Source organism: Hippocampus bargibanti, linkage group LG18 (genome assembly GCF_051943395.1).
Source record: "Hippocampus bargibanti isolate YZ-2025 linkage group LG18, ASM5194339v1, whole genome shotgun sequence".
NCBI lineage: Eukaryota > Metazoa > Chordata > Actinopteri > Syngnathiformes > Syngnathidae > Hippocampus > Hippocampus bargibanti.
In genome coordinates, this window is record NC_142751.1 from 7,551,750 (window position 1) to 7,575,008 (window position 23,259).

Below are 23,259 nucleotides of genomic sequence, written 5' to 3' on the forward strand. Positions count from 1 at the left end.
TAACAAATGATGGCTGAAACGTGATTGATTAAATGATTAAATACGAAAACGCACATCTGGAAGCAGGACAGCAGTAGAAAAGTAATGAAAGGAAGCAGAAAGACAATTAATTCATGGGCATAAGTCCATGATTCGGATATTTTTAGGCCAGCAGAGAAGGCTATGCGGGCCTTGGCGGTCCACCACTGCAGTTTACTCATGGAACACATGATTTGTCCGTAAATATGCATGTGAACGTGTATGCATGACGAGCTAGTTCCGGATATGGCCACCAGGGGGATACAGCACATAAACAATAAAAATCATATCTCAGAATGCAGCGGACAGTGAGAGTTCCCTACCTGTGTGTGTGTGTGCGTGCGCGTGCGTATATGTATGTTTGTGTGTGTGGGCGCGTGTGTATTTTTGCGCAATAGTAAAAGTATGTGCGTATGTTTGGCTGTGTCTATGTGTGTGTGTGTGTGTGTGTGTGTGTGTGTGTGTGTGTGTGTGTGTGTGTGTGTGTGTGCGTGTGTGTGTGTGTGTGTGTGTGTGTGTGTGTGCGTGCGTGTGCGTGTGTGTGTGTGTGTGTGTGTGTGTGTGTGTGTGTGTGTGTGTGTGTGTGTAAGAGAGACTTCCCATTTTGAGGGCGATGGGGTGGGGGTGATAAGACCACATACACTGTCACACACATAGCCGAAACACTTGAAACAAGAGTTGTTCTTTTCTAATATATACGCACACCCATACACACACTTGTGCGTGCACACACTTGGGGGGAGAAACCGGCTGTGCGAGCGAGGATCTACTGGTGCGCACAAGTGTGTCCGCTTTCTGCGCGCGTGAGGACGGCGATGCTGCGCTTTCGCACCCATTCTCCCGCTCACCCGCAACTTTTTTGACTTTTTTTAACACAGCTTCCTAAAAGAAGTTGGGATCCTTTTTTTGTGGAGACTTCTTTTAAGAAATATGAGTGGTTTCCTCGCTGTCACTTTCCCCACTCTTTTTAATTGATGAAATGTCTTTTTTAAGGGTGGGATAAATCATTCAAAAGAAAGGGGGGAAGGTGTGACAGCAGCTTTGCGGACAACTGTGGATCTCTGCGAGTAACTCCTGTCGTCCAAAAAGAGGGGGGGGGGGGGTTGGGGGAGGTGGATGAGGATGGGGGAGGGGGGCAACGGCCGTACCCCCCTCTCCTTGATTGATTAGTTATTAGTCATCCCTTTGGCTAAATGGGACCCATTGAAAAGGCACCGTGGAACACATACATGAATCAAATATTCCTCGTGTCCCCTCTATGTCTCCACAGTAGTTTTGCTTAAGAAGAGAGGGGGTCGTGGCTTCGCATTATAAAGAGAAGGGGAAAACAGCAACGCTTTATGAGGTTTATTTAGACACTTTCAACCGCAAAAAAGAAGAGGATTTCAAAAAGAAGAGGAAGTGTGGACTATATTTCTCTACTTGGGTTTTTATGTCCTATTTGTTTGCCATTTTCATTGAGAAAAAATGAAACTTTGGACGTCTCCTTGGGTGTCCTGCCTGGTGATTCTCATCCTGTGTTTTGGATCAGAGTGCGGAACGGTGGAGCGGCGGAAAGGCAGATCCAAGAGGGACTTGGTGCGCATGAGGGAAGCCAGAGCCGCCGTCCCGGGGGCTTGCGCCACGCGTCTGCCCCGGGGCAAGCGCTCCCTGGCCGGCTTGGAGCGCCGGGGGCTCCGCCAACGTCGGCGCTCCTCCTCGCAGCCGGAGCTGAGCTCCCCTGAGCGGGGAAAGGCCGTCTACTTCACCGGAAGGGGTGACCAGCTCCGGCTGAAGCCCGGCGTGGAGATCCCGAGAGGAAACTTCACACTTGATATGTGGATCAAGCCGGAGGGAGGTCAGCGATCACCCACCGTGATAGCAGGTAGGAACCAACACCGTCTTTCTTTATTCCTTGATTTTGCTAGATTGATATATTTTGGATGGGGTTGAGCCCACATAAACCGAAATGACAATTTGGCATCATTTGTGGCAGGGCAGCGTACTGGCACGCAGCTTGCCTCGGATGGAGCAGATTTAGCGCGTCAGCTGGTGTCGCCGCGCGTTCAGACGACGCTATTCCTCCAAAATCCCACTTGGCTATTTTAAAACTATGATGTAATGGTCCCGAAAGTTTTGCGCTGTGAGTATGACACGAAAATTGATATGTAGCTCGTGTCGTGATGTTATTGTGTTATATTTTAAGGTAGTAAGGTTGGGCGTTTTTTGCGCACTTTGATGCACCGGGTCAGACTAGTCTCCCCCCCCCCCCCCCAAAATGCAAAAGCTATGAACATGATCAAGTCAATGACGATGATGATGATGATGATGATGATGATGCATCAGGGTGCAGAAGTGGACTTTCTGAGGGTGCGCGGGAGAAGGGAGGGGGTGAGCGGGTTCTCCACTCGCATCTGAAGCCGCGCGTTGAAAGCGGCACCCAAAAATTCTGAAGTGTGAAAACCATTTACGGTGAACAACGACGTGTTTCCTCGGCTCGCCAACAGGGAGCGTCGCGTCACACGTTACCTGCTGCCTTTGCCTAGTTCTGCAGAGGGCTTGCTTGGCTGCCTTTGAACCGAATTGAACTGGAATGAACCCGGTACCTCCTCTCGCGTACGCATGCGGCGCGTTTGGTGGGACTTTGACTCAACCATATGAGCAAATTTACTTATTTCTATCTTTGTCTGGCCTACACACACAACCAATCACAATGTTGTGTTGTTTGCAGAGTACACTTTTGAGAGCAGCCAGTTGGTATTCTGTGCAAAAAAAGGAGTGTGGGGAGGGGGCGGCATTGTAAGTTTATGGTGGCATTTAATGATGATACTAACTACACTCGTGGCATGGGAGCCAGTGCACGGTACTCTATTGCACAAATAGTTATTTTGTCATCTCTCACTACTTTGTCGCCTTCTGGTGGGTGGGTGATTGGGGGGGGGGGGGGGGGGGGGTCCAAAAGAGAGCAAATAAGATGATCAAACAATCCCAATAAAGCTTAATCTTTTAAATCTAATTCAGGCCTCGGCAAATTAATGCCCTATCCTCTTGTTTTGATCCATGGGGCTTGTTTGCAGCAGCTGTTTTCGAGACTGGCTTGTTTTTGACCATTGCAGTTTTCTCCTTTCCATTTGTCCCCAGCACCCCCTCCTTTCTCTCACTCTTTTCCCTGCCCTAAAGTTTTTTTAACTTGTTGACGCATGTTGTTATTTTTCATTTGGAAAGTTGGGGGGTAAACCATGCGTGAAATCAGCCTGGCCAGAAACAAAAACTCACCTCATTGTCTCTGGGCAAGTTGTGGGATGCGCTATGTAAATACATTTATCTAATTTACGTGAAGAAAAACAGATTTTTTTTTCTGGTCACTCTATTATATATATATATATCTTACAATTATTTAACTCATTCACTGCTAGACGTACAAAAATGTGTCCACTCCAGTGCCAGGGTTTTTGTCATTGTCACTTGAATTCCAGGACCAATAGAATATTGAGTTTTAGGACGACATAAACATTCAGTACATCGTTAGAAACCATAGACTCTCTTCTTTCATCAGAAAAAAAGCGTTATTTCCTAAATTATATTGGTCTGGAGTTATATGAGCTTTAAATGAGGGCGGCTGTCCAAAATACAATTCAAAACATACATACAGGTAACATCCGACTTACGACCGAGTTACGTTCCGAGCAGACGGACGTAAGTCAAAATGGTCGTAAGTCAAAATCCATTCAAAATGTTGAATAGAGACTCAGAGGCTCAATGACTGGCAAACTCCCCCCTCTGATGCCATCACACAGTCGACTGCTATGCGAGAGTGACATGCTGGCTGGCTGGCCAAAATTGTCGTATGCGTTGCCGGCCTGCTAGCATGTTGCGGTGCCAGGCATATAATTAAAATTTTTAAAATAGGGTCTGGAGGTTGTGGTTGTAAGTGCGGGTGGTCGTAAGTCGGATGTTATCTGTATTGGTTTATATAGTGGTTGAACAACCAATCCAGCTGAAGCTGCAACAAAGCGCTAACATGGAAAAAAGGGAAATAATTCCCCCTTGTGAAAAAGAAAAAAAAATGCCAGAGGCTATTGCCAGAGGCCATTGCCAGCGCTTTATCAGCACCCAAGCATGAAAAAACAAAACCCGATCAAATTCGGGAATGGCGCTCTACGTCATATTTTCAATTCCCGAATAAATTCATGAATGGCAGTGAATGAGTTAAAGAAAATATGTGTGCACATGTGCAACTTCGAGGCTAAACTTGACTCATAATATAACTTCAACAATATTTCTTTGACAGCAATTACATTATTAATATACAGGGATTTGGCATAATTGTTTGGCATCTTGCAGTATGACAAAATGAGCACAGAAATATGGAAATCTTTTAGTTTTTCGGTGAATTGTCGAAGATAGGGTCCATATATAAGTAAAAATTGTCGGACGCAGGGGAACTACAAAAACCATTCCATGTCATTTGAAACACGCATGGATCACACAATTTTTAATCCAGGGCCAGTATTGCAATGAGGACACTGTGGAGATGTCTGGTAGGAATTCTCAGCAAGCCTAAATAAGCATGCAGGTTTATTTTGGGTCATTTGTTGTCATGTTTTCTCATTTATAATAATGACAAATTGGCTTGACCAATGAACACCAGCTGTGCTTTCCATCTACCAGCAGACCAGATGTTGTATCGTATTTTCCTGTGTATAAGGTGCACTGGATAATAAGGCACACCCCAATGAATGGTGTATTTTCAAAAAATGTTCCATATATAAGGTACCTTCAATGAATATATGAATAAATAAAATGTTACAAATATAAGGCACACCACATTGTAAGGCGCTACTGTAGAGGGGGGGAAATGGAGTCAGTGGCTGGCTATCATGAATGGCAGTGAATGAGTTAAAGAAAAAATTTCAAGGCTAAACTTGAAAAGGTCACTCATAATATAACTTCAACAATATTTCTTTGACAGCAATTACATTATTAATATACATGGATTTGGCACCATTGTTTAGCATCTTGCAGTATGACAAAATGAGCACAGAAATATGGAAATCTTTTAGTTTTTCGATATATATATATATATACTTTCCTGTACCACAGACAGTAATGACTTGTCCGATGTAAATGTGAGTTTCACCAATCACCATTTTGTGGTATTTTATGTTTAGTTTTTTGGGGGTTTATTATTATTATTATTATTATTATTATTATTATTATTATTATTATTATTATTATTATTTATTATTATTATTATTATTATTATATTTTTTGCATGCATGTATGTGATGTAATAACACCTATTTCTCGCCGCACCTGCTTACAGGCTTTTTGGTCACAAATAATGACGGCATGAATACTGATTGACTGTCTTGCCCACAGCTGCCGTACAAATGAGCATGGCTCGTAGCTCAGTGTTGACTTTGAGGTGTCTAGAAAGCAAGGAGGTTTGGCAACTGTTGTCCAAGTTTGATGTCCTGCCAAAAGCAGATGCAGTGCACTAGCCAGAGGCAGAGGTGCACTGTGTTTGTTTATTGAGTAGCATGTGGCAATCACACCTCTTGTCCCTTCACAAACACTGTGTGTTCCCTGTAGTGACACCAAAATGTTGACATTATTTATTGTACACAGAGGTCTGGTTTCCTTTCCAACCCAAGAGCTGGCAAAGGCATCTTTTTGCTCGTTCAAATACTGTCGATTGACATGCGTGACCAATCGTCTGGTCAAATCTCCGGGTACGTTTTGTCTTCTTGTTCAGTTGAGTAATGCGAAGACTGTTACATGTGGTCAGAATTGATCCCAGCTTCGACAAGGAAAAAAAATGTTACTCTCATACGCACAATCAGAACATCAAGTTCTGTATCCAAATGTTATGCAAACTTTGTTGTGGCCTATCAGCCCCGTATCCGGGTCATGTTGCATTGTCCTGTTTCGTGGAGAAGAAGAAAATAAATGGTAAGGCAACCCAGGGTTCTCTGCAGGGTGATTTCCATGCAGACATCAGCTGATATTTGTTGAGATAATGGCTGTACTATTTCCCACTGCTTGGGATGTGTTCCTGCCTGGTACGAACCAGATGAAGGCAATCATTTGTACATTACCACAAAAAAATGGTCATATTGGGGAGAAAAAGATTTTAAATGTTAATGGGAGACTCTCAAGTGTCTGTTGCAAAGACTCTGGCACGGCATAATCGAGGTTTGCATGTCTGCCTCACAGTTTTGACGTTGAATGTTTCAGTATCCACCATGCACGTATTTTGGGGTTTCTGCAGGATATTCTGGCTTTCTCTCACATTCTTGCATGTAAGGTACATTGGAAAGTATCATAGCCTATTATGTGAATGAGAATATTTGAGTGTCAGAACCAAGTTCCCTTTCACTGTGGGCCTGACAATCCATCAGCACGTCTTCAACCAAAAGTCACTTTATCGACCGCATGAAAGTTGCGGCGGCATAACTTGCGCCTGCTTTCACCCTGTCACCATTGGATTGTATTGGATTTGCCTTTATTAGTCTCGCAGTGGAGAAATTTACATTTCAAACCAGCAAAGTGATGAAATGAATGAAAGTAGAAAAACAAAATACATGAGCTCCTGGAAAGGCAGCCACTCTCGCGGCACCGTCTTGGCGTCAAAAGAACAAAAAAAAAATCACCATATCTGCTCACATGGGCAGACGACACTGTGTTGGATCAATCTCCATCCTTGCCCCATGTGGCTGTATGTAAATTTATTCACCCTCTTTTCTGAGTACACAGAGGTCATCAAGGCAGCATTTTTTTCAAGTATGATAACAGTGGAGTATCCCAGGAAAAAATCCCCGATTACCATACTTTCCAGTGTATAAGGCGCATCAGACTATAAGGCGCACCCCCAATGAATGGTGTATTTTGAAACATTTTCCATTTATAAAGACAAGGAAAAAAGAGAAATGCTTCCCCCTTGTGGAAGGGAAAAACATTGCGAGGTCTGGCCAGCGTTTTATTGTATTGGCACCCGAGTAAGATAAAACAAAACCCGAACAAATTTGGGAATCGTGCTCTATGTCATATATTCAATTCTCAAATAAATTTGCGAATTGCAGTGAATAAGTGAATTGACTATATATATATATATATATATATATATATATATATATATATATATATATATATATATATATATATATATATATATATATATATATATATAGCGGCCCGGTAGTTGAGTGGTTAGCACAACTGCTTCACAGTGCAGAGGTCGCCGGTTCGCGTCCCAGGCCGGCCTCCCTGTGTGGAGTTTGCATGTTCTCCCCGGACCCGCGTGGGTTTTCTCCGGGTCCTCCGGTTTCCTCCCACACTCCAAAAACATGCATGGCGGCAGATTGACAACACCAAATTGTCCCTAGGTGTGAGTGTGAGAGTGACTGTTGTTCGTCTTTGTGTGCCCTGCGATTGGCTGGCAACCAATTCAGGGTGTCCCCCGCCTCGTGCCCGAAGACAGCTGAGATAGGCTCCAGCACCCCCCGCGACCCTGATGAGGAATAAGCGGTACGGAAAATGGATGGATGGATGGATATATATACAGTAAAGTCTCGTTATATCGATATCGGTTATATCGATAGTACGTCTGTGTAAGCTCTCAGTCGTACAGGAGTGGTCCATCGATGAGAAGGTTTCTTCAGCCGTCATCTGTACAAAAGTGAAGGTTTCGGACGTTTCGCCTCCTATCCAAGAGACTTCGTCAGCAAACTAAAGTCTGACTGGTCGTATCGGCCCCATTTATATATCCCTAATGTCCAGACCTAGTGGCGCCGGACACAGCTATGATAGGTCCCTACTCTCAGGTTGGGGGGGGGCGCGGGACCCCCCCCTGTGGCCCCACTGATTGTTCCTACATTCCTGACTAACGATTGGCCTATTACCCCCACTCCCCCCGGTATCACCTCATCAGCATAACGCCCTCATCAGCATTGCGAAAGTTGCCTAACCTGTTTTGCCTGAGCAGGCTATTGTATGAACGATCCAAATTGAACCTCACACCACCCGACCGGTTTAATGAAGGATTTTGTTGTTTTATAAGAATCGCCTCTTTTACCCCCCTTTCAAACCATCTATGTTCTTTCGCTAAGATTTTAACGTCATTGTCGTCAAATGAGTGGTTAGTAGCTTTTAGGTGCAAATGTACTGCCGATTGAGGCCCACTAGTATTATCCCTGCGATGTTGATAAAGTCTTTTTTTGAGAATTTGTTGAGTCTCCCCAATGTACTGCTCTTTACAATTTTCATTCTTACAATGTATGGAATAAACTACATTACTTTGTTTTTCATTTGGTAGCCTATCTTTTGGATGCACTAATTTTTGCCTTAACGTGTTTATCGGTTTGAAATAAGTAGGAATTTTATGTTGCCAAAGGACTCTTTGTAATTTTTCAGAAACTCCTGCAATGTACGGTACTGCTACTCCTCTCCTTTTAGAATCTTGAGAATTATTGGTTTCGTTCGCTATTCTTTCTTTCTGACATTTGTTGAATGACCACTGAGGGTACCCACAGTTAGTGAGTGCTCTCCTGATATGTTTTGACTCCTTTTCTCTACCTTCAGTGCTAGTTGGTATTAGTTTAGCCCTATGCTGGAGGGTTCTGATAACTCCTAGTTTATGTTGTAAAGGGTGGTTAGAGTCAAAAAGTAAGTATTGGTCAGTGTGCGTAGCCTTCCTAAAGACTTCTGTTTTTAGCGCTCTGTCCTCTTTTATAATTACTTTACAATCCAAGAAGGCTAGTTGGTTCTCTTGAATGTCCTCACGAGTAAATTTAATGTTGAAGTCTACAGAGTTGAGATGATCTGTGAAGGATTGAATTTCTTGTTTCTTAATTATGACAAAAGTATCGTCCACATATCTAAACCAGTGTCGAGGTTTTGTCCCTGGGAAGGATGTGAGGGCCTGTTTCTCCATCTCTTCCATGTAAAGATTAGCCACTATGGGTGAAACTGGTGAGCCCATAGCACAACCATGGATTTGTTTATAAAATTTTTCCCGAAATTGAAAATACGTAGTATTAAGGCAGATTTCTAATAATTGGCAGATGTGATCCGGTTTCAGTTTGGTTCTTTCATGCAGAGAAACATCCGCCAGCAGCCTCGTCCTCACCACTGAGACTGCTGCTGGGGTTGGGACAGATGTAAAGAGAGAAGTCACATCGTATGATGCCAAAGTTTCCTCAGGTTCCAATATGAGGTCTTTGATCCTCTCTACAAACCCTGTGGTGTTCTCTACGTGGTATTCTGTGTTACCAACCAACGGAGCTAAAATAGTTTTTAAATATTTGGCTACATTGTATGTAGAGGAGTCAATGCTACAAACAATGGGTCGGAGGGGGAACCCTTCTTTATGTATTTTTGGCAGGCCATAGATACATGGCGTGGCCTCTCCCGGGTATAATCTAAAATACATCTGTTTATCTATATGTTTTCCTTTCTCTAGCTTTTGGAGACAGTCAATCATTTCTTTCTTGTATCTATTGGAAGGGTCCCTTTTTAGTTGCTCATACGTGTTAGAATCACTGATTAACCTATTTATTTTGTCTTCATAATCCAATGTGTTGAGCAGCACTGTGCATCTGCCCTTGTCTGCTGGCAAAATAGTAATATTTTTGTCTTTTTGTAGAGTAGTTAACGCCTTTCTCTCTTCTAATGTTATGTTGGACGGAGGAAGTTTGGCACTACTGAGAAGAGCTGATATTTTAATGCGTAGATCATCTGCCTCTGCATACGAAAGTTTGTTATTTTTAATAGCCGATTCAGTAGCTGTGATATAATCTATTGTAGGTATAGTTTTAGGAGTCACTGAGAAATTTAAACCTTTGGTAAGTACTGCCTTTTCTGTCTCTGAGAGATCTCTGTCTGACAAATTTTTGATCCAATTCTCCCTTGCAAACTGTTCATACCTAATTTTACGCGTGTTTACCAGTAGCTGAGATTGTTTCAGTAAAAGTAATTTTATAAACAAATCCATGGTTGTGCTATGGGCTCACCAGTTTCACCCATAGTGGCTAATCTTTACATGGAAGAGATGGAGAAACAGGCCCTCACATCCTTCCCAGGGACAAAACCTCGACACTGGTTTAGATATGTGGACGATACTTTTGTCATAATTAAGAAACAAGAAATTCAATCCTTCACAGATCATCTCAACTCTGTAGACTTCAACATTAAATTTACTCGTGAGGACATTCAAGAGAACCAACTAGCCTTCTTGGATTGTAAAGTAATTATAAAAGAGGACAGAGCGCTAAAAACAGAAGTCTTTAGGAAGGCTACGCACACTGACCAATACTTACTTTTTGACTCTAACCACCCTTTACAACATAAACTAGGAGTTATCAGAACCCTCCAGCATAGGGCTAAACTAATACCAACTAGCACTGAAGGTAGAGAAAAGGAGTCAAAACATATCAGGAGAGCACTCACTAACTGTGGGTACCCTCAGTGGTCATTCAACAAATGTCAGAAAGAAAGAATAGCGAACGAAACCAATAATTCTCAAGATTCTAAAAGGAGAGGAGTAGCAGTACCGTACATTGCAGGAGTTTCTGAAAAATTACAAAGAGTCCTTTGGCAACATAAAATTCCTACTTATTTCAAACCGATAAACACGTTAAGGCAAAAATTAGTGCATCCAAAAGATAGGCTACCAAATGAAAAACAAAGTAATGTAGTTTATTCCATACATTGTAAGAATGAAAATTGTAAAGAGCAGTACATTGGGGAGACTCAACAAATTCTCAAAAAAAGACTTTATCAACATCGCAGGGATAATACTAGTGGGCCTCAATCGGCAGTACATTTGCACCTAAAAGCTACTAACCACTCATTTGACGACAATGACGTTAAAATCTTAGCGAAAGAACATAGATGGTTTGAAAGGGGGGTAAAAGAGGCGATTCTTATAAAACAACAAAATCCTTCATTAAACCGGTCGGGTGGTGTGAGGTTCAATTTGGATCGTTCATACAATAGCCTGCTCAGGCAAAACAGGTTAGGCAACTTTCGCAATGCTGATGAGGGTCGTTATGCTGATGAGGTGATACCGGGGGGAGTGGGGGTAATAGGCCAATCGTTAGTCAGGAATGTAGGAACAATCAGTGGGGCCACAGGGGGGGGTCCCGCGCCCCCCCCCAACCTGAGAGTAGGGACCTATCATAGCTGTGTCCGGCGCCACTAGGTCTGGACATTAGGGATATATAAATGGGGCCGATACGACCAGTCAGACTTTAGTTCGCTGACGAAGTCTCTTGGATAGGAGGCGAAACGTCCGAAACCTTCACTTTTGTACAGATGACGGCTGAAGAAACCTTCTCATCGATATATCGATAGTACCGCTTATTACGATACTATTTTCATTTCCCTTGCACATTTCTAGTCTTTTTATGTATAATTAGTACTGTTTAGTACGATACCCGGTTATTACGATAATCCGGTTATTACGGTGCTCCTTTTCATCCCCCGCCGGCCATTTTTGTTGTTTATATCGATATATCCGTCGCGCCATTGGTCAACTTGGTCACGTGTCTTGTTACGTGAGCCGCCATCGGTCGCGCCATTGGTCGACTTGCTCACATGAGCCGCCATCGGTCGCGCCATTGGTCGACTTGGTCAGGTGACTTGGTTACGTGCCCAGCACCCGTGTAGCAGAGCCATTTTCATTTTCAGACGCTAGCTCGTGTGTAGCAGACGAGATTGAAGTGTTTGTGTTAAAAGGTAAAAATGGGAACCAGAAGAAGATTGATGACTTTTTTTAATTGTATACATAATACAGTAAGATGTAAGCGTTGCAGTTTCCCTGTTGTGTTATGTACATGCCCACTGTACTGTATATGAATGCAATCGTTTTTTGCAACAATGTTTCTTGTTTTGTCTGCTGAAGCGCGATGATTTTGAAAATTATTAACATTCCATACTGTGTATTAAAGGACAGCCGATGTCACTTTTTATTCAAATGCAAATAAAAATGACTTCACGCCAAGACGTCTTGCATTGCTTGTGAATCCAAACAATGGCTTCAGATTCGGATAATATGCTTTCTTGTTACACATCCAGTTATGAATATGTTTCAAATACACTGTAGTTCTGAAGATTAAAGCATACATGTTTACAATCATTAAAGAATTATATGTGCCATTTTGAGGCAACATTGGGGGAACATCTCTCACCCAAAAAAAAGGGAGCTAATGGCCAGCTCCGTTTCTTATATGGCGCTTGGCTGCCCTCTTTTGGCGGCTTTTGTTTAATGCAGTTCGGCGCAGGATCGGATATATCGATAGTCCCGGTTATATCGATATTTTTTCGGACTCCCTTGAATATCGATATAACGAAACTTTACTGTATATATATATATTTTTTTTAATCAAGATTTGTCTCAATCATATTATTTCTGTCCATGTAAACATTGCAAATCATCTCCGAGACAGAATGCCTTTATAGCAGGAGTCGTGTGTGAAATCATCGATCACTATCTCAAACGGAATTCTTCCTCGTTTCGCCATGGAGTGAATACGGGCACCGCCAAGTACCTTAATGGGATGTCAGTCACAATAAAATGTTATGGTTTAAAAAAAAAAAAAAGCTCTGTGGGTCCAATAACCCAAAACCCTTTTAAACTGACCCTTCTTGGCAAGCTCGCAAACTCCATGAGGTGGTCTCCAATATTCAAGCCTGACATCCTATTTAAATGTTTAAAGTCTCTATAACTGATGTCATGACATTTTTATCATCAATATCTTTTTTATTTGTTCATACTTTCGATTAAATATCACAGGAATTTTCCTTCGGGGAAACAGGCTTTCGGAAGAAAGGTTTTCACCTCTCGTCGCATGACAAAGTCAACACTTCAATGTTTGTCCGGTCAAAGCCGATGTGTTTCTTTGTAGCACGCGTGTCCATTAATGCCGATTCACTTTCTCGAGCCTTTTATTTTCTCAAGGGTGTTTTTGTTGGACTGAGACAAACGCAAGGCGGCCTTTGGAATGAGTGCAAATCCCTTTATGTGCACCGGCAAAATCGTATATCATGGGAAACATACGTCAGTTGCGCTTGCTATTCATCCCAAACGTACACTTTGGAGCCCGCCCAGAAATTCTCGGGACAGTAAGGAATCAAAGAATCATACACCATGCCAGCAGCAGAAAAGTATTAAGTATGTCTATTTTTGTTTCTTTCGGTTTTTGTCTTTTCTTTTTAATATATATATATATATATATATATATATATATATATATATATATATATATATATATATATATATATATATATATATATATATATAGGAACAATAGCAGACATTGAAAACAGCTACAAGTACCTTAGTATACCACAGGCCAATGGCAACCTCGAACTAGCAACAAGGAAAGCGGCTACAACCAAATACCTCCAGTGGGTGAGGCAAGTCCTCAGAAGCCAGCTCAAACAGCTATGCCCTGCCAGTGATCAGATACCCTGCAGGAATAATAAGGTGGCCAAAGGAAGAGATTCAGACCACGGATGTTAAGACCCGAAAACTCCTCACCATGCATGGAGTTTTCCATCCCAAGTCCAGCACCCTGAGACTGTACACAAGCCGTAAGGAAGGAGGCCGGGGACTAGTGAGTGTGAGAGCCACTGTCCAGGATGAAACATCCAAGCTCCATGAATACATCAAAGAGAAGGCTCCAACGGATGATGTACTCAGAAAATGTCTCAGACAATGGGGAACAGAGGATGAGGTGCTGGAAGAGGGACAATCATGGGAAGAAAAGCCTCTACACAGGATGTACCACCGAACAATAGCAGAAGTGGCTGATCTCAAGAAGTCCTATCAGTGGCTAGAGAGGGCTTGCCTAAAGGACTGCACAGAGGCACTCATCCTGGCTGCTCAAGAGCAGGCCCTGAACACCAGAGCCATAGAGGCAGGGATATACCACACAAGGCAAGACCCAAGGTGTAGGTTGTGCAAAGAGGCACCTGAGACAATCCAACACATAACTGCAGGGTGTAAGATGCTGGCAGGGAAAGCCTACATGGAGCGCCATAACCAGTGGCTGGCATAGTCTACCGAAACATCTGTGCGAGGTATGGTCAGGAAACCCCAAGGTCAAAATGGGAAACACCTTCCAAGGTGGTAGAGAATGACCGAGCAAAGATCCTGTGGGACTTCCAGATACAGACTGACAAGATGGTAATGGCCAACCAACCAGATATCGTGGTCATAGATAAAGGGGAAAGGAAAGCCGTTGTTGTGGATGTAGCGGTCCCGAGTGATGGAAACATTAGAAAGAAGGAACATGAGAAAATCGAGAAATACCAAGGGCTCAGAGAGGAGCTGGAGAGAGCCTGGAAGGTAAAGGTGACAGTCGTGCCTGTGGTGGTCGGAGCACTCGGGGCAGTGACCCCCAAACTCGATGAGTGGTTGCAACAGATTCCGGGAACAACATCGGATATCTCGGTCCAGAAAAGCGCAGTGCTGGGAACAGCACGGATACTGCGCAGAACCCTCAAGCTTCCTGGCCTCTGGTAGAGGACCCAAGCTAAAATGGGGGACAGACACCACCCATGAGGGGTGAGACGAGGATTTTATTTATATATATATATATATATATATATATATATATATATATATATATATATATATATATATATATATATATATATATATATATATATATATATATATATATATATATATATATATATATATATATATATATATATATATATATATATATATATATATATATATATATATATATATATCGTAAAATGTAAAAAATTGTGTGTGTTACCCAAGGGGGGTCATTTAAGGATGCACTATTAGTAATGTCCATGTGTTACATTAATTGAGCATGGCAGAAATTATGGCAGTTGTTTATAAGAGACGCCCTGTAAGCATTGCAGCACACCTTTTAACCTTGTGTGCACTAACAGACAGATGGAGGGCTTTTTTTCCTTCCAACGGAGGGAAAAGATGGTGAACGTCATCCACCTCAGGCCTGGCCTGACCTTGACGCTGAACCCAGATCGTCTCGCTCTCTCTCTCATTTCGGAACATAGGTTCATTGAATGAACACGATAATGAATGCATCCTGAAGCCGCTCGCCTCTCTAATGTGACCCAGATCAAAGTTAAGATTCACCACTCGCCAAAGGTGGGCAGACATATGTGGGAAGAGCAAGTTGAGAGAGAGTTTGATTATTCCTATAATGACTACTATTCATCTTAACATGGTACTTGAAGCCATTCATAAGAATGAGGAAGACATAAATCTTCGATCCATCCATTTTCAAATCCGGTTCACCTCACGAGTGGTGCCTAATCCATCTTGGGGCATGACCCGGAACTGGTGTCCAGCAAACCCCAGTTGTAAAATCATGTTTGGAAAACTAGTTTCTTATTAAATTAGGTCAGAACTGAATGTTGAAATGTGTTTTAGATATGTATTGGGTAGTCGATGAGGATATAATGAGCCAGGTGTGCCTCCCTGTCAGCATATGTCCTAATGTGAAGCTGTGTCAAGTGACACACATAAATCGATGAATCTGCACAGGCAAAAATATTGCAAGCATCGCACCTTTTTTTAACTGAGGCACAGAGGAATATACAGGAACATGTACTGCTTCAATCATACTTACATATAGTATTGTTACCGTCATGATTCCAACTACAACATTAGCACTCATTGATGTCGTTTCGAACAAAACCTTTCTATCCTTTATGCATTCTGAGACTTGTGCAGCTATGGAGGCCATCAGCATGGGACTGGCACACGTCCAGAGTCCCGTGCGCCCACGGGAAGTTGGCGGCAGAGCCGCCTGAGAGAAAAGGTCAAAGGCGAGTTGCTGTGCACTTACGCCGTATCATTGGTGACACAACGGGCTGTGCATTGCACGCACACACTTGCTACTTCGTTTCTACTTCTTTTGTGCGACTAAGAAGGAATCAGAATTAGAAACATTCTAAGAGAAACTGAATTAGCGTCCCGGTTACATCTGACACCATTTAAGACATCTAATGTCAGAAAAATATATATATCGACAAGGTCAAAGAAATAATTTTTCCTCCAGTTGTTTGGTCACTATCCTCTGTGACACGCCACCTGGGATGTGCCGAGGTGCCTTTGAATAGTTTATGAAAAATAGCAGCCAGGGCCACAAACTTACATTGATGTTGAACCCTTGTGGACCCGAACGTGTGCGGCGGTCACATACGTACCTCAACAAGCGTTAAAAAAACAAACAGTTAGCATGCAGAGATCCCCCTAAGAAGTGAAAACACATTACCATGCTGGAGCTGACACACAGGGTCCAAGTGAAACAGGAAAAAGGTGTTTTGGTGCCTCTACAATAACAAGGCTTCAGCAGAGAACTGGTCTTTTCTGGCTACTTGGCTGGCAAGGGACATTTACACTAACAACTTTAAATGCACTCAGTGTTCATGAAAAAAAGCCTATACAGAGAGATTTCCATGGAGTTTCCCTAAGCCAAACATGCACTTCAACCCAATTTCCAGGACAGTCACACCCTCAGATATATGGAAGAAAAATAAATCATATCCATGCATCTGCTCTCTCTTCTCGACAGCTGGAAATAACAATTACCCGAGTCTTACATATATTGGGACTTTTACGAACGTATAGGATTGAGTTGGGTTTTATTGAGGATCTTGGCGGGCATACTGTTCTCACATGAACCCGCGTTCCTTCGTGTTATGATGGGTAATCACATTGACTCTGCGGATAGCCTTGCATGACGAATAAGACAAGACCACAATATCTGACCAAATCCACAGCTCTATTTTGGACAAATGCATCCAAGCACCCCCACCCCGACCCGCCTCCCCTCAAATCTGCGTGGAATCTCTTTGTGCTTCACGTTTGCCTGCAGAGACATATTTGTACCATGCTTACTCCCTCCTGCTAACAGACTCCATTGTGTTGCGGCCAAATGTCTGAAGCTTGAACATGGCAGTGCGGAGCAGCTGCTGTGAGTTTTCTCCACCTGAGTATTGATGTTTTTTTTTAACTCTGACGCGTCATTTTTGTAAGAATAACAGGACCTTTTGGCTTATTCAGGAAATACATTTTTCAATAATGCCGCAGTGGGGAGAAGTGTTGCCTCTTGTTACCGCCAGAGACCAAGCTACCAAGAATTATCATTGCAAACCTTTCAGGATAAATAGTAAAAATATTGTGTCTGTGTTGAATATGAGCATGAGAGGTGGCTTGTCTCTGTTTGTGTCAAGCGATTGATCGCTAACCAATTCATGGTTTCATATTCCAAATTGTCCAAAGTCATTTGGTTGAAGTTTACTGTGACCCGTGAAAAAAAGAATACGGGGCAGAAAATGGATGTACAATGTGTACAACCAGAAAACAAACAAACAAAAAAAATACAAACATTTATCTCACACTATTGATTCGCCACAGAAATTATTTTACTACAGTACAGTCTTCCTTTTTATTCAATGCCTCCATTCTCTGGTTGGATACATTTTGTCTTGTTTGTTTGCATGCAAATAGAAAACCGCTACCCAACGTAGTGAGTTGTGCAGGTAACTTTTGAATATGGAATTGATAAACAATTAGAACTTGGAGAGTCGACTCCTTCCGTTCTCTCAGCGACTGCACATTTTAACAAGTATGTTTTGTCTGTTTTCTCCCCAGGCCTTTACGACAAATGTTTCTATGCTTCCAGCGACCGTGGCTGGTTGCTCGGCATCCAGTCGGTCAGCGAACATGTCAACCGAGACCCTCGCTTCTTCTTCTCCCTTAAGACTGATCGTGCGCACAAGGCCACCATCATCCACTCCAACACACGCTATGTCCCGAATCAGTGGGCGCACCTCACCGTCACCTACGACGGCGCCTACATGAAGCTTTTTGTCAACGGCGCCCAGGTTGGTGTGAGTCGCGAGCAATCGGGTGACGTCTTCAGTCACCTGACCAAAAAGTGCAAAGTGCTGATGATTGGGGGCAACGCACTGAATCATAACTACAGGGGGGCGGTGGAGAGGTTGGCTCTGTGGAAGCATGCTCGAGGACAGAGGCAGATCATCAGGGATATGCAGGGCAATGAGGATCCACAAGATCTACCTCAGCTGATCATACGGGAATCTTTTGAGCACCCGGGAAGAAAGTGGCTGACTGTGAAAGACGGTAGCTTCCCTCAGCCAGAGCAAAGGGGAGGCGGACGGATGGGTTCCCAGGGTGGCGGAGCAACTACGGAAGGATTATTAGACACAACGCTCAAGCCTCCACTTTGCGGCCAGACGGTTTGTGACAATGTCGAGGTCATCGAAAATTACAACCTACTGCCCAGCTTCCGACGCCCTAAGAAAGTACGCTACCGTGTGATAAATATCTGGGACGACATGCGGACCAAGCCAACTGTGTCGGACCACCAAATTAGCTTGCAGCACCAGCAACTTAACGACGCCTTCAGTCCCTACAACATCACCTGGGAGCTAAGCATTCACAACATCACCAACTCGTCCCTTCGCAACAGGTTGATTATTGCCAACTGCGACATCAGCAAAGTGGGCGATGATACTTGCGACCCAGAATGCAACCATCCGCTCACCGGCTATGATGCGGGAGACTGCGTGTCAGGGCACCGAAGCCGCTGCCCCGAGAGCAAGCAGGGCAACGGAGTGTGTGACCCGGAATGTAACTGGGAAAATTTCTACTATGACCTTGGTGATTGTTGCAACCCCGACATAACAGATGTGACCAAGACGTGCTTCAACCGCTCCTCTCCACACAAGTAAGACGACCGCCAATCTTTCTGAGTCTTGGTTGATTTCCTGCAAGTCATGATGAAATAATTTCAATAGATCAAATCCACACCTCTTATTCCTCGATTAATCAAAAGGCAAATCTTATGCTGCGCCCGCCCCGCAAAATCGTCTTGGCAGTCTCGTCCTTCGGCTTCCTTACCATTTGGTTTGCGGCTGAGTTGTAACTCAACTCCCAGCCTGTGTGGCCTCTGAGAAATCCTCCAGGGGCGACTCGTCCAATCTTAGCTCGGCCTGCTTCAATCAGTGTTCCACACACAAGCGGGGCAAAACAAATGCTACATGATGACTTTCCTGGTAGCAAACACGCCGGCCAGACGGATCCTTTGTGTGTGTGTGTGTGTGTGTGTGTGTGTGTGTGTGTCTGTGTATATGTATCCATTTTTCAACAAGTCTCCCCCACATTTTTCTACTTTGTTTTCTGTAGCCAGTGGTCCTAATTAAGCCGTCTTGATTGGAGGCGGCAGTTGATTCGGAAAGAGTGAGATTGTAAACACTGTAAAGGCAAATAGAGGTCAGGAAAGGGGGACTAGAATGACTTTTGCTTGTAGCAATGGAAATTATTCTAGACATAGCGCTCTCCCCAGGAAACCGCACAGACGTGTTTCCTTCGGAGGCAGGTGAGGGCTCCCTAAACACGAGAGGCTGAATTTTCCAGTGCATAACAATGGAGAAACTTGTGTGGATCTATTTTGTTTCTTCCAGGTGTATGGCATATGAACGCAGGCTTTGTGGTTGTGGTATTCAATGTCACTGTTTGAGTATACATTAATATTATGTTTTTTTTTTTTTTGTAGTTGTTGTTCTTGTCAGGTCACCCTTGGTTTGAAACGATGTCTAAAAGCTGGCAAGGATCATAAATATTTGCCATTTAAAAAACAACAAAGGCCTCCAATTGTCCTCCAATACTTGCATTTCGTAGGTTAAGCTATGCAAAGGGCAGTAGCCTTGACTGAGGACATAGCAGGGGCTTGCCATCATTAGTAAAAGTAGTAAATCATCGTTTAAAGCTTTGGAATAGTGTGAAGAGAGTGTCGAAAGTGCCTGGTTTCAATCACGGCTGAAGCTGGAAGTCATGTTCGTCCGCCTCAGTCCTTTTGTTTGAAATGACCGCTAAATAGCAAAATAATGACATTTAATTAACAGCACCGGGAGAGTAAAAGCAGGTGGGCTTCACATCCCTTCCAGGTTAGTCATCGCTCAAAGCCCATTCATCAAGCGGCGGAGAATCTGCTTGATTTAGATGTCAACAACTGGCTTCCACTGTCCAAATATTTCCTGGTATTTGACATGTGGGCGTGGGGTTTGACGCATACCAGAAAGAAAGAAAAAAAACCAGGAGCGATATTCTCATTCAGAATCATCTTGCCCAAGTGACTTTGTGCTTTGTTTTGCGATTCTGCTACGTGTTTAGTATGTTCTCCGGATAATTTCCCTTACTTGACCTCTGCCTAAATAATCCTGCTATGAGCAATGTAGTTTATATCATGAGGGGACAGTAACTGCGGGTTTCATTTCCTCAGCGCTGACACCTGATTTTAAAAGTCGGGTTCAATGTAGGACACAGGCAACCGCGAACACGACCTCCTTCTCTAATCGCTTGCAAACAAGCCTTGTGAAATATGATTTTTCATCCTTTTTTAATGTTATCTTATGGTGCTTTTTCCAAATGCTAAACATTCTTTTGTCTGGTTCGATACAGTGTGAATTGGTGTCACATGATTGGGGTGGGAAATCAGGGAGTTGCTTTCCTGTTCTCCGCCACATGAATTATCCATGAACTATTCAATACTGTATTCAAAGCATCGTGTACCACTCTTAATTGTTTTGAAGACCGAAACACCTGGATGTCATTCCCAAACCAATGAAAGATGAGCGCATGAAGCTTTTAATTTTGGGAAATGCAATTCTGCCATTGTCAGAGGCTAATAGGTCATCTCTTTTCCCTTGGCCTCTGCCTCTCCCCTTCATGAGTCAATACCTCTCAGCATGGCAGATTGATGGATGGACCACCCTTTCTCTGCTCCACTCCCTCTACCCGCTGTATTTAGCTCGGTGGAGGCAGCTAATCTCCCGGGCCCTTGACTTGGGTGTTTTACAGTTGGTCGTCTAAACCATTAAGCCCCGTCCCATAAAACATAATGGAGTGCTTGTTCGTAAATACCAGGACTTTGCACTTCCCCTTTAAAGCCGTAGCGCACTTAGAAAAACACCTGTTGGTAGGATTTCACGGGCGCTTTCAGTGAGCCTTGGCTTTTTGGGAAAAAAGGCCTCCTACTCGGATGGGATTGTGGATCGTTAGATTCTATCTATTTTGACAAAAATATGCCGCACCCGAGAGTTCGCCGCTTTCGGCTGTGGCTCGATGGTGGTCGCTAAGTCACGGAAGGCAGCGGTGAACATGTTGTCAAAGTTCTGAGAGGCTTCACCACAGCGCCCGCTGAAAAGCGACCACTTGAGAGATTTCTGGAAGCTTTTGACGGCCTCTTTGTCACGATAAACCCTTGCAGTTGTTGTTGTTGTCATCCTGCTCGCTTCTAATTTCTCTCTGGGCTGGCGAGAACTGGAAAGCGCCAGAGTGCATTTGTGAGCCCAAAGGTTGAGGACGAGCGATCTGATCCTGTCATAAAAGCGGAGATGAACGATGGGGTTTAAGAGCTGTGGTGTTAACCCACTCGGAATATGAAAGTTCTATTGGCCACCAAAGTGCCACAACCGCATGAGCTTGCCCCTTTGCTGACCCTGGGCTTCCCCAGCTGAATGCATACGAGGCAAATTTACGGTGTTATATGAATTATACATGGGTGTAAATGGATGTCGTAATCATCTCCCGCTTAAAAGCTTTAAAGGCGCCAGTTTGATGCATCCTTGCATCTCGCACCAAAGGATCCCTCGCAGTCGCCCTTCCAACTTCCCCATGTGACGGGGCTCCAAAGAGGGAGAGCGAAAGGGTCGGAGTAAAGCCGGGTAAGGGTCATTGGCAAGGAGATTAGAAGAAGACGTAAAAAGGACGGGCACAAAGACAGAGTGAACGCTCCAAACTCTTTGTGCGCAACAAACACTTGCACAGGCTCGGCAAAGCAGCAGCTGATCAAAGCTTCTTTTCTTGCAAGAGTATCAGACAATAGCTCAAAATCTAGAGCATATGGGCGCCTCCACAGTAATGAATGTACACCAAGGACCCTTAACTCATTCTTGTCTTTGTACAATATGCCAAATGTGTGTCCAATGTGCTATTGACCGTCGGTGCTTATTAAATCAACTTAACGAAATGAAGTAGAATTTTTGCTCTCGAACGTCCTTCAGTGGAGCGTTTGACCGATCCCAAATTGTCGGGAAATTCCTGAAACTAGACAGATTGTGCACTATTTCAGTTCGTTAAGTCAGCGGGTTCCTTGACATGACATACCACCTCAATGTTCCCAGAAAAACGTCAAACTTTGACCTAAAAGTGCGCTGCCTAAAGAAATTGCCTTGCTGAATTTTGTCCATTTGGAGGCTGACGCTTGTCTTTCATAAAATGGGCCAATGCAAAGCTCCGCCTTCATCTCCTCCGCAACCAATGCCGAGTGTGACTTGGGGTTCCAAATGAGACAATAAAGGCAGCTCCTGCTTAGTGTAGTCCAGTTTTTTCCCTGGAAATAGATGATCAGCTGTACTGTAAGTGTAAAAAATATTAGTGTCTCACTCACAGTCATTTTTGGAAGCAGGCAGCTGACAGATATTGTTTATATCCAAAGAATGCAAAAGTACATTTTCCTTTGACTGCTATTCCCCCTTGATATAGACGACTAAGCTACCTTTCTTACTCTGTTTTATTTATTTATTTTTATTTACCCAATTTATTCAACAAACTTTGCAGCGATGTTATCTCTGCAATGTTTCTAGGTTCAAACCTTCACCCAATAGCAAGGATGGACAATTTTCTCACAGGTTTATTTCTTAACAAAATGCTGCCAAGAACCAATGTTAGCCACTTTTAAAATGCTTCCTCGAAGGTGACATTGAACATTTTCACTGCCGGGCAGCTTTTTTAATATCTTATGCAGACACTGTCCTCCCTTTTTTTCCTTCTTGCAAAATTTGGAAATGTGGAACTCTGCACTAAAAAGCATGATCACACGACTGGCTATAGTTTTTAAGCGGCAAATGGAATAGATGATATGCAGGCTGTTATGGTGCAAAATGATGAAATATAAATTTAACGGACAGCAACAAATGAATTTAATGAAGAAATTGGTGGTTTCATGTAAAAAAAAAAGGTTGGGCTTGAGCCAGTGAGATTCAGTTAGCAGATCTTAGAATTATTTTATCACTGTTTACGCAATTACATCACATTTTTCCCCCGTCGTATTGTCCTGCTTCTCACTTTCATTCACAAAGATTCCGACGCTGAACCGCTGACTTTTAATGTGTAAATGGACAAACACAAACAGTCATTTAGAAAAACTACCCATAGGC

The 23,259-nt window shown here is 43.3% G+C and overlaps 1 protein-coding gene across 3 annotated transcripts in view; it reads left to right on the forward strand.

Annotated features, from left to right (window-relative positions):
* Positions 1 to 1,181: 1,181 nt before the first annotated feature.
* Positions 1,182 to 23,259, forward strand: part of pappaa (pregnancy-associated plasma protein A, pappalysin 1a) — a 112,339-nt gene continuing 90,261 nt past the window's right edge. For all 3 annotated transcript variants that reach the window (XR_016118204.1, XM_089019835.1, XM_089019836.1), the window contains exons 1-2: positions 1,182 to 1,882; positions 17,669 to 18,767. Coding sequence is in view for 2 of the 3 variants with exons in the window: in XM_089019835.1 (XP_088875961.1) it covers positions 1,486 to 1,882; positions 17,669 to 18,767 (1,496 nt within the window). In the remaining variant the exon portion in view is untranslated. The remainder of the gene's footprint in view (positions 1,883 to 17,668; positions 18,768 to 23,259) is intronic.